The 16,882-nt window shown below is 31.6% G+C and overlaps 1 protein-coding gene across 1 annotated transcript in view; it reads left to right on the top strand.

The window, feature by feature from the left end:
• The first annotated feature begins 8,125 nt into the window (after positions 1–8,125).
• LOC119840885 (zinc transporter ZIP11) overlaps positions 8,126–16,882 on the top strand; it is a 39,614-nt gene continuing 30,857 nt past the window's right edge. The window contains exons 1-4 of the mRNA XM_038367662.1: positions 8,126–8,410; positions 8,486–8,720; positions 14,574–14,761; positions 15,239–15,429. Coding sequence (XP_038223590.1) covers positions 8,303–8,410; positions 8,486–8,720; positions 14,574–14,761; positions 15,239–15,429 — 722 coding nt within the window. The 5' untranslated portion in view covers positions 8,126–8,302. The remainder of the gene's footprint in view (positions 8,411–8,485; positions 8,721–14,573; positions 14,762–15,238; positions 15,430–16,882) is intronic.

The raw sequence follows: 16,882 nt of genomic DNA, 5'->3' as shown, positions 1-16,882 counted from the left end.
CAGTTAGCACTCGCCGGATGGGGAGGGTACCACCTGTACCCTACCGTTCTCACGACACGATCACTGATTCGCTTCGCAATTCGACAATCTCGTGATCTACATTATTGATTGGCGTAGGATTCGAGGGAACTAGGCTCCGTCGTAGATGACTGCGGTGCCGTGACATTCGCATGGAGAAATCTTCGATAACGCGGCTATAGGTCGGCGAAGGCATGTTGGATGCGAGGCGCCGCGATCCAACGATAAGATAACTAAATACACTATTTGTCCGAGCTCACTGGGTCTATCGATTTGATCCGTAATTATAGCGACTGTAGAAAGTCAATCAACTTCCCAGATGAATATCGATAAACATTTGATTCACTTACCCAAATTCCATTACCTTATAGACATTCATTGTTTGTTTCGCTGAACTGTCTATCTATAATAACCGGTCTAAGAAAATTATAAATGTGTTCATTCAGCAACATAAGAACAGATAATTAATTAATAGTAGGTAGTAGGTTTTACATTGATAATTTTTGAGAACACGCTCGGTTTTGGGAAATATTTTAAAGGTATATATTATTTTTGTGTTTTAAAACATATTTTTTCATCCGGCGCCACATAAACAATTAATTGTGAAACTAACTACTTTAATATATATTTGGGTACACTCATTTCAAGCGCATCTTATAATGTATTAATTAAATGGAAATTTGTATGCATCTTCCCATTATCTCTAGATCGGATGAAGTTTATGAAGCAAGAGCGTCGGCACTTGCGAAGCCATCCATGACAATGACCGCAGTGACGCCCTTTTTTATTTACCACATAACAAAGGTTCTACGAATTTCTTTAGCCGATGCTAATTATTATAACAATGTCCGTTCCGTATCTTCGGAATGATTTCCGACGTTTCGCAACTAAATACCGCAGAGAAAAAGCTTAAAAGCTTTTATTTTTCAGTAGCTACCGTTCGATAGTAACTTTAAGTTTGTATATATTGGTAGTAAATAAACCTTGATCATAACGAATAACATTTTATTTACAAGTAGGCAAGAAATATAAACACTAAAATTATAAAGTTAAGGACAATTAAAGTAAGCAGGTAGTTTTAACTATTACATAAAAACACAAACATATCATAGATAGGTAGATTAGGCTTATATTACAGTTTTATATTCAACTAGCTGCGCCCCGCGGTTTCACCCGCGTAAGTCCGTATCCCGTAGGAATATCGGGATAAAAAATAGATGTTGGCCGATTCTCAGACCTACCCAATATGCTTACCAAATTTCAGAGGAATCGGTCAAGCCGTTTCGGAGGAGTATGGCAACGAAAACTGTGACACGAGAATTTTATATATATAGATTATCTTACCAATTACAATTACTAAAAGATCGAATTTAATGAAGTATTAATTATATAGTATCTTAGGTATGTTTTCGTCTAATTCTTATATATAAGTTCTTCAATGTCATTTTTTTTGCTTTTTTGTTTGTAATTTCACCATGGAGTTGATTAACCTAAATTCACTGATACTCAGTTTTGTTTTAATCTGTAGTCATGGAATGATTTGATACCTTTTGATATCACGTGCGGTGATCAAGTTTTTAGTGGACAAATGTAATGAAAATTTAAATGAAAAGTATAGGTAAAGAAAATATATTTTTTTTTATTTCAGTATCTACTTTCACAGATTTATCAGTTCAATATGAAAGTAACAAAAAATAGCTTATTGTTTATGATTAATAGTTAAATTAATCTAGTTATTCTTTCGTTTTCATCGCGTGGTGAAATGTTATTTTCTATATTTAATAGCAATTTTATTCCAAAGAGATAATTTTTATGATTGCACGTTAAAAACTTTAATGATAACACCAGTATTGTAATGGTTACATTGATGTAGAATGTTTTATGTATAATATTTTATTGTTTTTGTCAGTGTTATGCATATGGGTGGTGATTATTTACAATGCCTTTGAAATAAAGACCTAAAATATCAAACCTCAACAAAGATGGTAGTTGAGTATAAATTTATTCAAAGTCACAAATACTTATCAGCACCTAGCAGTATGTAACAGAATATGAATAAGAATATCAAACACAACATTGTTTTAAAAATATGTACATTAAAAACCTTTTTTAAAAAGTAATTGTCATGTGCTGTGCAATATGGATGTTTTATGGACCTAAAAACAATCTTATATAGATTTTAATAAAAATTTTAATACTTTTCATTATCAATTCTTAAATATATAATCATGACCAGAGGAGCATTTGATAGAATGCTTTTAGTAAGTATAAGATTACGTAGATATTTACAATAAAATTGTTTTGTAAAATTAAAGCGACTTGGTTCTATGCCGACCACAATAAATTCAGATCACGTTAGCAAACCGAACTGTGGATTAAAAAAGCACGATATAAAAAATATGTTAAATAAATCTCTACTGATAATATAAGTGCGATACTAACTCTGTCTGTCTTTACGTCTTTCCTCACCCCTGATCTAATTTTTATGAAATTTGGTACACAAATAGTTCGAGTCCCGAGAAAGGACAAAGGATTGTTTTTATTAGGATAATCCCACAAAAACGGGAGCAATGCAGTGAAAATCGCTATTATTTTTTCTCGCACGCGGATAGCTAGTAGTCTATAAATATTAAACTGCTTTTACTAATAGTAATTGGAAACACGCCTGTGGGATCACATTAGAGAAACTATTATTATTAAAATATTTGCATATATTGGGTTAGGGGTCGTGAGTTGTTCCTCTAATTAAAGATTTTCAAACGTTGCATTTTGTGGCAGTTAAACTTTAACAGTCTTAATTATTTAAATGAAATAAAGATTGTATGACAGAGTAGAATAGGGTTAACTTACCAAGAAATAACATCAAATTCCATTGGAAATACGCGCATTAACTGCGATGCATTGATTGACTTAATGAGACGAGGGAAGAGTTGCGACAATATAATAGATAAGAGCGCTACTATTGTTGATAAGTTTCGGGGAAAATAATATAGGCCATATTAACCGACTAGGCCATAATACCCGAAAATACTCCATAATTTTTATCGGACCTAACTTTAAAACTTTTTTTTTTGTATTAATTTACTCATTTTTGAGTTAACTTCATGAATTTTAATTTTCACTACTTAAATGATATTACATAGGCTAAGCACATAGCTCAAAATATATAGAGAGAATAAACTGGTTATGATTTTCGTTTACAATATAGCGTCGCTATACAATGTCAATAAAATGTTCAATTTCCAGTGCATTCTCTGAATCGCAAAGCAATTGAAATCATTAGAGCAGCGCGTGCCGTCGACACGTTTTTGCCTCCATCACATTAGTGCGGTCCGAATCGAATGCTGTGATTGATGGCCAACCTTCCGCGTGCTCTCATGACATCACGACTATATGGATGCCTGGACCGAAATCGATATAAACAGTAAAACGCGAGCCCGTTACACAATCGCCGGTGTAATCGCCCATGCAATTATGTCTGCACGTTCGACACGTCATACATCACATCTTAATCAACATTTTTATTCTGAGAGCATTGCCCTTGAAATATGGCGAGCTATTAACCTAATGTGTTATACTTAAAACTACTGTAATGTACTGTAAATGACAACAGCTGGAACATTAATTTGATTTATTAGAGAGAAAGGTATGAACATGTCTTAGACCATATAGATTTCAATGGCGATTTAAATAAGGAAAGTAAGGTCTAAATGTGGTTATTTGGAACATTTCCGGCATTTAAATAAAATACGAAGAGAAACGAAGTGTTAAATTTAAGAAACAATCATGAGATTCTGCGGTTAACAATTTAGACGGTGTCTCCAATAGACGACAAACCGCGCAAACTGTTTACTTAACGGACTTCTCACGGCAATCTCGGATGACCGCTCGGAACTTTATTTCGATGATCGTATTTAAGTCAAAATGGGACAAGAATCAAAGGCCGGAACAAACGCACAAGTAGAACATCGAAAATTTGAATAATGACGAGCTAGCGGAATATTTCGTTTTTTTAACGCTACGGTGGCTGCGCTGACGGGGAAGACTAAAGATATACGCCGAGACAACGTAACGTACAACATTGTGATATCACCGTTATGAAGACGAACATTGAGGATTGGTCTTAATTTACCTCATTTTATTAAAAGTAAATGCTATTATTATAAGAATGATATATTTTATCAGATAAAATGCAGTTGTGCCTATAACTAGAGGATCTTAAGTACCAAAACTACAGCCAATCAAAAATAAAAGAGAGATTTAAGTAATGGTATTGCCGGCTGTGGAGAATCGCTTAAAAAACTCATTACAAAGTTTTAAAGATAAATTGTATTTACACTATTTATGCGTTCTAGGTCCGTTAATAACAACATAACCCAATAGATATGCCGTTTGTAGAGCATGCGGGATCAAGTGGAAACTTTGTATATTCCCTACTTTGTTGTATGTATAATAATACTTAGTGAGTTATCTGCAAAAGGCGTACTCGGGGTTGATTTTAAGCTGAATAAGAAAATAATGTTCACAGTTACAATAAGTGGGTTTTTGATCTGCGTTCTTGTGTTCTTTCTACATTTGCTCTTGCATATATGCAATATAGAAAATATTGACTCGAGGTTATAGATAATGCCGTTTATCTAAAACTATAGTGAACACGCGGGATCGCGTCAATTTATTTTTTTTTGTGAAAAAAAAATTGATATAAAGATAAATTGGTTAATAATTGCAAATTAATCGGTGGTAATGACCGTTTAAAATGGGTGATGCATATACTGCTTAAGCTCACCTGCCATAATAATTTACATAGAAAGCTGGTCACCTACGAGTCCATAAATAAAATTTTCAGAACCTAAATACCTTGCAAGGAGACAATCGACTGCTCTGTTTTAGTAGAAAAATCTGTACTCGTCTAAAGCCGGTAAGTAGATTGAGAGATTGTATTGAATGCCTTAAATCACTTTTGAGAGGTGAAACCACATAATATCAGTCGTTGTTGGATATTTAAGGATCTGCAAGTACATATACAGGATGTCACAGAATCAGTATCAGCGTATTTAATCAGCGTATGCAAAACTATAAGTTACATTGGGTACAGCACACTCCATGTGGGACATCCTGTATAAAATTATTCTAAATACGTGCGTTTAGTTCAATATTTCACTAAGTATCATCTAGGATGTTTTTGTATTTATAGAAGCATAGCAAAGCTTAATATTTAGGTATGTATATCATATAATATTTTTCATCGTAATAGTCACCTTTTCTTTCTTTTTTATTTGCATAGAAGGCAACGGAACAGACGCATTACTTTCGGTAGATAAGTGATCTGTTACCTAACTAGCTACTTTGTTTTTTTTTGTTCATCATTCCGAATCATTCAAATTTCAAGTCAATACTGCCTGTAGTCAAAATTTTCTCAACGCAACTGTCTGTCACACTACTGTTCTTAATCACATATTTTTACTGTGAACTATCGCACTTGCCACTTTAAGGCGCTTCCCATTTTGAAAAAAAAAACAATCTATGTTAGTAACAAGCTATCCTTGCGTGCATAAAATCTAAAAATGCATGAATAGAAGACATATGACTGCCACCATCCCAAACCAAACCAAAGTTGCTGGACCGCTTTTAATAGGCATTCACTGGAACCATTTTACTAATTATATTTCATTTTAACAAGACATTCTCGTGACAATTTTACGGGAAAATAAAGAGACCGAAGCCATTTACGCGGGAAAAGCTTCCAAGTGACCGTCGTCGCAGGTTAGCTAGTCAACGCTAATAATCCTACTCCTACACTAATCCTTCTAATATTATCCTACCCTAACCTACTTCCTACTAATGTCCTACTTCTTATCCTATCCTATCCTACTAATATTATAAATGCGAAAGTTTGTAAGGATGTGTGTGTGTGTTTGTTGCTTTTTCATGCAAAAACTACTGAACCGATTTCAATTAAATTTGTTGCGTAGATATATTTTTATTCCGATATTCCTATGGGATATGGACTTACAAGGTTACCGCAGGACGCAGCTAGTTTCCTATTTATTCTTTCTTTTTTCTTTTTTCAATGTTGCTATGACTACACGTATTTAATAACGAGATCTGATAGTATGCAGATATACTAATTATACCTATTAGAAGACATATTTTCCATGTCATGCTAATTATGTATGGGAATGTTAGTAATAGTTTTTATGTTACGGTATTAGACATGTTATCAAAGATACATAACGGTGCGAATTCATTGCCATTTATGGTTAAGGAATTGAATAGACCGTGTCTTATTAAAGTCTATCAAATAAAATACTCATACGCTAATTACTTTCAATGAGGTATCAATATTCTTTTGACGTTGAAACTCGCGAGCAGGAAAGAACCACTTGCAATCATGAACCAAGCAGATAAGTATTTTTCAAACTAGTTCATATCTCAATCAATAGATATATATTCATAAATTCGATCTATCGAGAAACATTTTGAGCACATATTATATTTAAAAAATGTTCGAAATGGTAAAATGAAGAAGGTACCTACTAGTAATGCTTTCAGGGGAACTCCGAAAATGAAAATGCGACAGCTCGTCTTACACATGCTATAAATAATAAAATTCATACAATTTCACAGTAATGAGTCACTGCTTAACCGCCGTTATAACGATACTTGTACGCAAAATATTAGTACTTTAATATGCACGTCATAACTAATTTAATATATACTTAATTGTCCAAACAGTTTTATCAAGAGCGGTAATCTGTCACGTAGCCTCTGTTTAAAAAATTTAGCCAGGTATAAGTACTGTTTATTTAAGTATAGTTGTCTGTAGTGTGTAGATACACATTGATTAACCTAATTATACTTATCAATTAAATGATAAACCATGTTTGTCGCGATAATTTATTCCAAGCTGTTCCACACAGTTTTATCCGTGGATGCAATCACGGCCCATCAAAAACATTGACATAAAATGAACAAATTTCCAAAAAGAAGTATTTCTATCTACACTACCTATAGGAAAAAGATTGTATTTTTAATTAACAAATTAATTAAAAAATTACTCTATTGGTTAAAAAAATGCGAGCAAGCAGCTAATTGCTTATCTGTACCATCATAAAATAGTAAGAACCATTAGATATTAATCTTACTGGCGATATTATAATCAGTCAATATACTGTCATAGACTACAACATGCTGCTTATAATTTAATGATGTTCACATTAATCACGTTCACACTAATATTATAAATGTGAAAGCTTGTTTGGTTGGATGTTTGTCCGTTAATCACGCTGAAACTACTGAACGGATTTTGATGACATTTGGTTTACAGACAGGTATGAGCTGAATTGGATGATAGGATACTTTTTATCTCGATTAAATCTCCCTTGGTATAAAACAGGAATATTAATAATAGGGCGTAGCTGGGACGAGTATCTAGTTTTTGATAAATGAAAAATCTATCAATGTGAAACCTTGATCCTAACCGACATTTGGAAAAAGTGAATGCTCGTGTAACGAAAAATAATGCTATTTTTTATAATATGTTTGCGTTAAATTTTAAGCATAATATGTTACCAATCACAATTTACCGAGAGTTTATAATATCGCGCATTGAATCTAGCCATTTTTGTAATGGAAAATTTTTGTGGGCTCTGGAGAAAAAGTACTTTGAATTACCACTAATTCTCATTCACGGAGATAGCAAATTCTACAGAAAAAAAAACATCAACATTCAACATAAAAAATGTTTCATACCATAAATTTTAACGACAATATTCTGCTTTTTTATTTTTCTTCATTTTAAATAATGTTTTTAAGAATAAAAAACATAATTGACATGACATGATTTTAATAATCAAAAACTGAAATTTTTGAATGAGAATTAATGTTTAAAACAAACAATTCTAATTCAAATATCATGTCTATTAATAAAATGTGATTATAAAGTGATGAAAATTAAATTAAAAAAAAATATTTATTATTTTAAATTCGATTGCTTATTAAAATCGTTCGTTATTCGAACCGACTTTACCAAGATAGTACATCACTAAAACAGTATTTTGAAGTTGACGTGAATGACGTCGTAGTGTCAAACTCATTATTTTGTCAAACAATAATTATGAATTAATTCAGTCAAACTTTATACGATAAACATGTGCTGTGTGGGTATAAAAAGATCGTAATTGATGATATAAATTTAGTATAAAACTTAACTTGAGATGTTTTATGTACATAGTACTTAACAAGACAACTATTGACTTAAAAACGTTTAGCCTATTTAGCCAAAATGTTACCGGGATACGGTGCTGTTACACAAGCCCTTTTGGGCACGCTTCTGACGTGGGGTTTGACTGCAGCTGGTGCCGGCTGTGTATTCTTTATAAGAGGGAAACATGTGAGAAAACATAGCTTTTGTTTTTGTTATTTAACTTCTCTGTGATTGAGTTACAATGATATTTTTCAATTCCAGAGGAAATTACTAGATGTGTCTTTGGGATTCGCTGCAGGTGTTATGACAGCCGCATCCTATTGGTCTCTATTAGAACCTGCAATAAAGATGTGTGAAGAATCAGGAATGTATGGTGATGAAGGACAATATGCCTTTTTACCTGTTGCCGGAGGCTTTTTATTTGGAGCAATTTTTGTCTTTGGCACTGACAGATTCTTGGATTATTTAGGAATTAATTCCACCAATATGATGATAAGTAAGTATTGTTTCTATTTTATATGCAATCTTTAAATATAATATTACTTTACGTTTACAAACCCTACTCATTTATTTAAAATTAAAATTCCAAGGTTGAACATTATTTCTACAAAATTTAATTTAATTAATAAAAATGTTAGGCAGTTATATAATTAAATAAAAAAACTTGATCATCATAAAATTTCTGCTTTAGTAAATGATTCATATACTTCAAAATACAAAATATATTACTTTAATTAATTTATTCATTTTATTTTAGTAGATACTTATGAAAATAATTACAAGAAAGTCAAGTGAAATTAAGGTTAAATTCTAATTAATAAATTTAAATTTATACTGATACCTAAAATATCTTGTCTAATTCTTAATATATTGAACCAATTGTGAACTATTGTCACATAATGTAAAGTTTGAAAAAATATATTTCTAATATTCTTTAATAGCGTTGGAATATCAGTTGTATCCATTCAGAACTTAGTTATATTAACTGAACTCTATGAATGAGTAGAAATTATGCATAATTAACCACTTGTCCCCGCTGCACCCAAATTTATACTGGACAATGAAAAAAATTCATATTAAGTTACCCCTTAATATGTTATATGTTCCATTAAATTTAAATTGATAAAAATACACCCTCAGCTACTTGATAAAGCTGTTATTTTGTAATGGTACAAGAAATTTATAAAATGAGATGAATAATTTTTGACTCAAATAGTAGAACACACAATCAAATTCTTCATGATAAGTCGAAAACATATTTTCACTTCTGTTAATCTTGTTTTGAATCTAAAATGTGAAGTGTCTCTTTTGTAAGATTTCTGCTTGCTTCATCTGTTATAAAACTTCAGAACAAAGTAAATGAAAACAATAACTTATTTGAAGTCTACAACGCCAGACCAAACATTGCCAAATATCTGTTGTTTGTTAAAGTATTGAAATTTAGCAATGACCTCTATTCAATGCAATAATCAATAACTTTATTAATAAATAAAAATACAATATATTTGAAACAGCCCTGTTAAAAAATAGGAAATTATTATATTACCTAAAATTCAAGCTAAAACAAGGTTATTATAAGTAGGTATAAAATTATTTATTTTTTCATTATAGATTCTTTGAAATTGAGAATAATGTATAATTGTTTTACATATATCCACAACAACATTGCAAATGTATCTTTTCTGTATATATAACCAACTATAATGTGATAAAAAGTGAAGTTCCTTGTCCCCTAGTGGGGTATGGGGCAGATGATATTCATATGTTTCACTGATCGACTTTCTTTATGGACAAGTAGGTGATCAGCCTTCTGTGTCCTGCCAGACCGAGATATTTTTTTGTTTGTGCATTCCCACCTGGAATTGAACCCAGGACCAGACCGGACACGCTCACATGTTAACCACTGTACCAAGAAAGTCGTTATAATGTGATAAGCCAGGACAAAAATCCTATCTTAATTGATTTTGTTCTTTTTTACTTCAACCGTGAGTATTTTTTTTTCTTGTACTTTAATTAGTACACATTGAATAGGTCTGGGTATCTGTAAGTAAGCTGAGATCTGGGATGATTTCAACTTTGATTGTGAGTTGCGAGACATACATGTATTATTATAATTAAACTGAGATCAACAAATTTCGGAGTTTTTCTATGTTGTTTTTGTTAACTTTTTTTTATCAATAGTACAAAAACATCCCATTACAGATAAATTACATCAATAATGTTCTAAATGATATTTTCTTGAATGATTACTTTTATGCATTGTTAATTTAGTTTTGAAGTAATTTAATATAAACTAAGGGTTTTTTTTTATAGATTGCAGAATATCTGTCGTCCTCATTTCTTTTTCGTTTTTCATTACCATGTTAGGTCATATATGGCCTGGCTTGGCCTTGTCTTAATATAGATATCAAATAAAAGCAAATAATTTAATTCTCAAACAGACTACCACACATTTACATATTTTTTGTATAAAGTTAATTTATATATTTTAATATATTTATGGCATAATTATATTGTGTAGTAAATAGTTTCATTTGCCTCTTTGATAAGGAACATTTACATTATGATACTGTTTTATGATTTTTTGTTTTAAATATTTTGTTTGTGTTAATTGATGTTGAGTTAATTCTTAACTTGACTTATAGCTTAAGAAAAAAATTATGTTTTTTGTGTAACTAGTTTTTGCACCTTAAATTGTTTTGCACCTTAAAAAAAAAGGAACAAGTCCAATGATTGTTTTCTTAAATAATATTTAATAAAAATAGGCTTGTGCAATATTTATCCTTTAATTTATATATTTTATACTTGAGGATAGCAAGAAAGTTAAATGTTAATATTGTATCCACTTAATCATAAATATTTTAACAAGGCTTAGTAGATTAGATAGATAATCTTTTTTTAAAATGACAGTATTTAGAGTGTTCTTATAACTATTTTAAAAGCCATTTTATTAAATCAAATAGTAATCACTTTTGTTAATGACTCAGCACCTGATTGAAGGATGAAATTAATGACCTTTATGATGTGTTCAAACAAAATTTTATTTACATATTTATCCCGTTTTTTTATATTCACACGAAATGATAGTTCCAATAGCTAGACGTGTTTTCTTAATGATTTAATATTAAACATATGACGTCTATATATCTATACCTAAGTAAAATTAAACAGCGTCTGTACATTGAATATATTTAAAAAAATGATTATTTAAGGGGACTTAAAAAAAGTAATAGATACAAATCTAAAAAAAAAATTGTGTCGGTTTGTTTGTACATGTTGATCTCTGGAACTTCTGGCCGGATTCGATTTTTTTTTTTGTTTAGGTATTAAGTCTAGGAAACTCATAGGCTATATATTTCGGAAATTGAAACTTCTAATTCAGCACCGCAACGGACCTGCTAAATTAGAAGAGATATTTAAATTGAGCCATAACAAGAAAAATTATACGTGATGAGTATTTTCTGTTGACGTATAAGAATCGAAGCTTTTAAATTCCATACGTGGAACTCCAAGAGCCGCTCTACGCTATAACATAAATAGAAATGATGTTTTAGCAAATAGTGTTCAGTCTGATGGGTTTTTATCTGTCGACTTATAATAATAGAGATGTAGATCATTTGATGTAGAAATTTAAACAATTTTAAACAAACAATTTTATTGAAAGCCTCCAGTTTTCCACGCTCAAGGGTCACCCGAACGAAGTGTACCGTACCCGGGACCAGCTAGTTAATATAAAGGTTGAACTCAATAATGCAATAACATATTGACTGTTTTAATTGTGTGAATGTAGAAAAAAATTTGGGAAAAATATACTACGCACATAAAGTGAAATTAATAATACAAGAAGGTTAAAATTTATGAAAAGAATTGGTGATATATGAATAGGTCATACCTATTACTATATCTTTTATAATATAAAGTATACTCGTACGTATTAACATTATAATATACTTTATTTCATGTTTATTTATTTAAATTTATTCAATAATTGTTAATTGTACTTTAATTCACATTGAAAAATAGTAAAGTTTGTTTCACTTAAAAACTTATGATATCGTAGTTAATGTCTGAAAAGCAGATAAGTAATGTGTAATTTGGTCTACTTTCTCATTTCCAAATTGTACTCTTCGAAGACATGAGTTCAATGTACTTAGATAGGTACATTTTTCAAGTATTTGAAAATACAAAGTCGAAGTATTTACAAGTTCATTGCAATATTATACCAAATTCTACGTGGGTTATGCGTGATGAATTATTCACACTAACAAATCCCCACTGTAAATGAGGAAACTGGCGTATTTTACTTGCAACTGTCGCGATAACCAATATCTCAAACCATATCTCTTAATCAAATGTGATCAGTTGTTCTCTCGCATACAAAGAAAACGAGATCCGTTTTATTTAATGATTTATATGATATCTTATCAAATATGTTTGGACAACTACGACTCGTGTTTTATAGTACTTATATTTTCCTAGCTGTGCCACGGTTTTATCCACTGACGAACCCATAAGAACAAGTAATTCCATGGCTGACGTGTTATTCTGGTACATAAGCTACATCACTGCCAAATATAACCAAAATCCGTTCATTGGTAATCGCGTGAAAGAGTAGCAAACACACATTCAGCTTCATAAACTTTCGCCTTATAATACCATTAGGATAGGATACCACCATACTTAACATAATATTTTTAACAGTCTCAGTTTAATAAATTATGATTGCATAACCATTAATTTTTATAACGGAAAGTAGGTATCATATTACATCAAGGAATTCCACTTTGTTATTGCTTATTTTTTGAATACGCTATCAGAACTTGAACGCAGTAGTAGAGGCCCTAGATTATCTGCCGATTTATAAGCAAAAACGTAAATTTTGTCACATTTGCATATTATGTCGATAAAATATGTGTGTATAATATACCGGTGTGTTTGATGAAGTATAAGGAAAATGGGGTCAAAACCGCGATCCATACAAGCTAATATAATAAATGCGGAAGAACTTTAATTTAGATACTTGTATTTTGTATAATATAGAGCATAAACATCTATCATATTCGCATCGGATATCAAAAACATGATTAATTTGAACTTAATAAAGATATTTCAGATCAATCAATAAAATGGACCATTCATATTCATGCCAGAGAATGCTTTGAAAGTAATTTATCTTTTGCAATTCGCATCTCTTAATTTCTTTGATCTATGTATCCCTGTTATCGTGAAAGCTCTCGACATTTGATTTACTGCCTATTTGCATTAGGCGATAAGTAGGCTTGTATTAATATTGTGATATAGATGAAGGTACCTGTAATAAATATAGCGCAATATTAATATGTATTTATTCGCAATCTAAACAAGGTGGCACATTTTTTTTATCAAACCATAAAAAACGAGTTATCTGTACTTTTAACTTTGTAACATTGTTGTGTGTTTGGTGTGCATGGTTTATTTGTGCTAAAATAAAAATGTTTACTTCGAATTCCGACTTCGATTAATTTTAAAACCGTAAGAGATCGGCCTTTTTTGCAAATTCGCGTGAACGATAAACTCTTATGAGATGATCGATAATGTAAATATAAAGTGTGAATGTTTTTTAATAATTTACATAGCATTTTAGTTTTTGTTAATTTCATTTTTACACGCTTTTTATTAGCTTCACCTGTATGTTTGTATGTTTGTTTGTATGTTTGTTTGTATGTTTGTTTGTTTGTAACCGACTTCTTTGGGCGCGATTTTGACCCACTTTAAACGGCCAGATTTCGTTCAAACTTTGTAGATTTATTGAGGACCGATGACAATACACTAATTTGATAAAATTATTCTATTTTTCAATTTGCAAAATATGTTGTCTATTTTTTAGTTCGGTTTTCTATAAAAGCGTGTTTTTTAGTTTTTTTAAACTATTATTATTTTTTTAAATGCACGTGCAAAGTGGCTAAAGCACGTAGGCAATTAGGCAAGGCGGCAAACTTCATTTACACTGTGTAAATAAATTAAGGCCCGCTTGTTTTACTGGTGTCGTATATAAAATGTTATCGGCGGGTCTATTACCATATTTAACAAACCGAATTGATTTTGTGCTCAAGCATCTTGTACAAGGTGTCACTTAATTTAATTTTTGACTAAAATTATGATGAGTTAATAAGTAATGAAGTACGAGGATTGCACTGTATTTATAATTAAACTATAAAAACTACAAAAATATTAATTGCATATCTATATCACAAGCGTAGTTTTCTTATCTTCCGATTTCAGAACAACGTATTGATTTTTTAAAACACTCTTGGCATCTTTCAAATATTCTTTTCCACTAAATATATTAATTGTAACACACACCTTTCAGCAATCACGAAGAGCAAGGATTCCAAAGAGAAGTTAGAGGACTTGGAAATGATGACGGCACTCAACAGGCGGCCGTCGAACCCCACCGTGGTTACCATGGAGACGCAGCCTGCTGAGTTCGCGGACTGCATATCGAATCAGCACACAGCACAGAGAAGGCGGGGCCATCATCATTCACAGAATTCCCTTGTGAGTATGATGATATGGTGTACTATGATTGCTGTGCACTTGCAGACATGCAAGCTTTCATGTCTATTCCTTTGTCTTTTCAATATAAAATGCAGTTTTGATAGCGATAATTTTAATTAATTAAGATAAATTTTATAAGATAATATTTCAAATTTCAATATACAGAAGTAATAACTTTGCTTTCAAGAGTACGTGAATTGAGTATCATGTTTTCATTGTGATTGACGTTTTACTTAGATTATAGAAAATGTATAGAAAAATCGCTTGACAATGTAAAAAGACGTGGAATTATCTCAACGCATATGTGAAATTTGTTTTATCGTCATTTTCTTGCATTGTACGGGTCTTAAATACAAACCCTTAGTCTATTATTGATTTTTGGCAAGAATTTATAATTAAGCGATTATATATGAAAATGCGGTATTTCATCAATCATACACCTATCGAAGTTCCTGACACACACGTGGAACGTTCCAGAAAAACGAAGTCGGCGAGGGAGACCGACGCGACAGCATCAGCCGCTCGCTGGAAGCGCGCCAGTCGCAGTGGAAGAGGATAATGCTCCTCGTCGTGGCCATCACAGTACACAATATCCCGGAGGGTCTAGCGGTGGGAGTCGCGTTTGGCGCGTCTGCTTCGTCATCTAAAGCTTCCTTCCAGAGTGCCAGGTAAGTGAAAATTTAAGAGCTTTTTTTTCCGGAATAGCCCGCTAGTCGCATCCCGGACGGTATTCCTTCTAGAGTTCCAGGTATAGGAAATTAACGAAACATCAAAAATTTAAGGAGAAGTTTTCTTCAGGAATGTTCTTTTATGTTTTAATGAGATGGCTATTGATATAAAGTTAGCAATCACTATAATTCGGGTTATATAATTTACCGCTTGTCCGGCCAGCGTGTCTAAGCCTGGTAGGGCAAAATCCCAAAGGAGATTGCCCAAATTACCTTTTCCAACTCCAATATAACAAACTAATAAGGATACTAAAAATGCCTTTGTTTCAAAAGTTGTTACGCATTTTCCAATAATGGCATACGTATATTCTTTGTGTCTGCATTAAACGCTAAATGAGTGAGTTATTCAAATGAATTTATTAGCTACTAATGTTTGTTAGTAATGTACGTTCAGTTACCCTTATCAATTTTATTGCAAGTGAAAGTTGTGATATTAATAAACATTTATCCCATTTAAGTTTAACATAGAGGCCAGCAATACTGATGTTGATGGTCGCATCGCCTCCCACTCATGACCCGATACTGTCCATCTGTTCGTACAATAATATTAAATTAAAATAAAAAAGACCCTGGTCAGCCAACTTGAATTTGAAGTTTGGTATAGTGTATATTCATTGAATAATCAAGACCTGTAATTTGACACTCATATTGTGGGAGTTGTAAAATAATTATTTGCGCCAATATTTAGTTGTGGCTGTGGTCCTTAGCCGATTTTCTTCAAACATCGCTAAGAATCACAGCAAGTATGCTGACTTTCAAATGAATACAAAATCACATCGATTCATCCACTTGAATGCTACGACAAACATAGACAAACACACTGATAGTCAAACTCATTTTCCTTTTTTACTTGGAGCTTCGTTAAAAACGAACGTGTTATATGAATTGTTTAAATTATGTTAATATAATTGATGTCGTTACCATATGTATATAAAAATTTATTCTTATGTACGTGTCAATGGTCCTTAGATAAACATTTTTTCTGCTGAGGAGACAAAAGTGTGATAATAACGGGGTAAGATTTCTTTCATTCCTATGCATAGTCTGAATTGAAATGCATTAAGCATTTTACACATACTAAAATCGAAATAAATTTTGTTATGCCAACATTTAGTCATGGGTACGGTGACCTTTATTGAATTGGCAAACAAAAACTTGTATGTCATTAGAAGACCTGAGTCACATAAGATATATTGTTTACGCCAGAAATATACATTTTGGTAAAATATTTAAAACATTTGAACACAATACTGACGGCATTAGTGTAAAGAATTTTATGATCATCACTAAACGAATACAAAACTAAATAAGAACATTACATAATATATCTGTAGGGATAACACGTGTAGATTTTTATTTTTATTTTAAAATTCATTCACGCCTTGTCGCACTA

The sequence above is a fragment of the Zerene cesonia genome, chromosome 7 (genome assembly GCF_012273895.1).
Source record: "Zerene cesonia ecotype Mississippi chromosome 7, Zerene_cesonia_1.1, whole genome shotgun sequence".
NCBI lineage: Eukaryota > Metazoa > Arthropoda > Insecta > Lepidoptera > Pieridae > Zerene > Zerene cesonia.
This window is presented reverse-complemented; position numbering and strand designations above follow the sequence as displayed.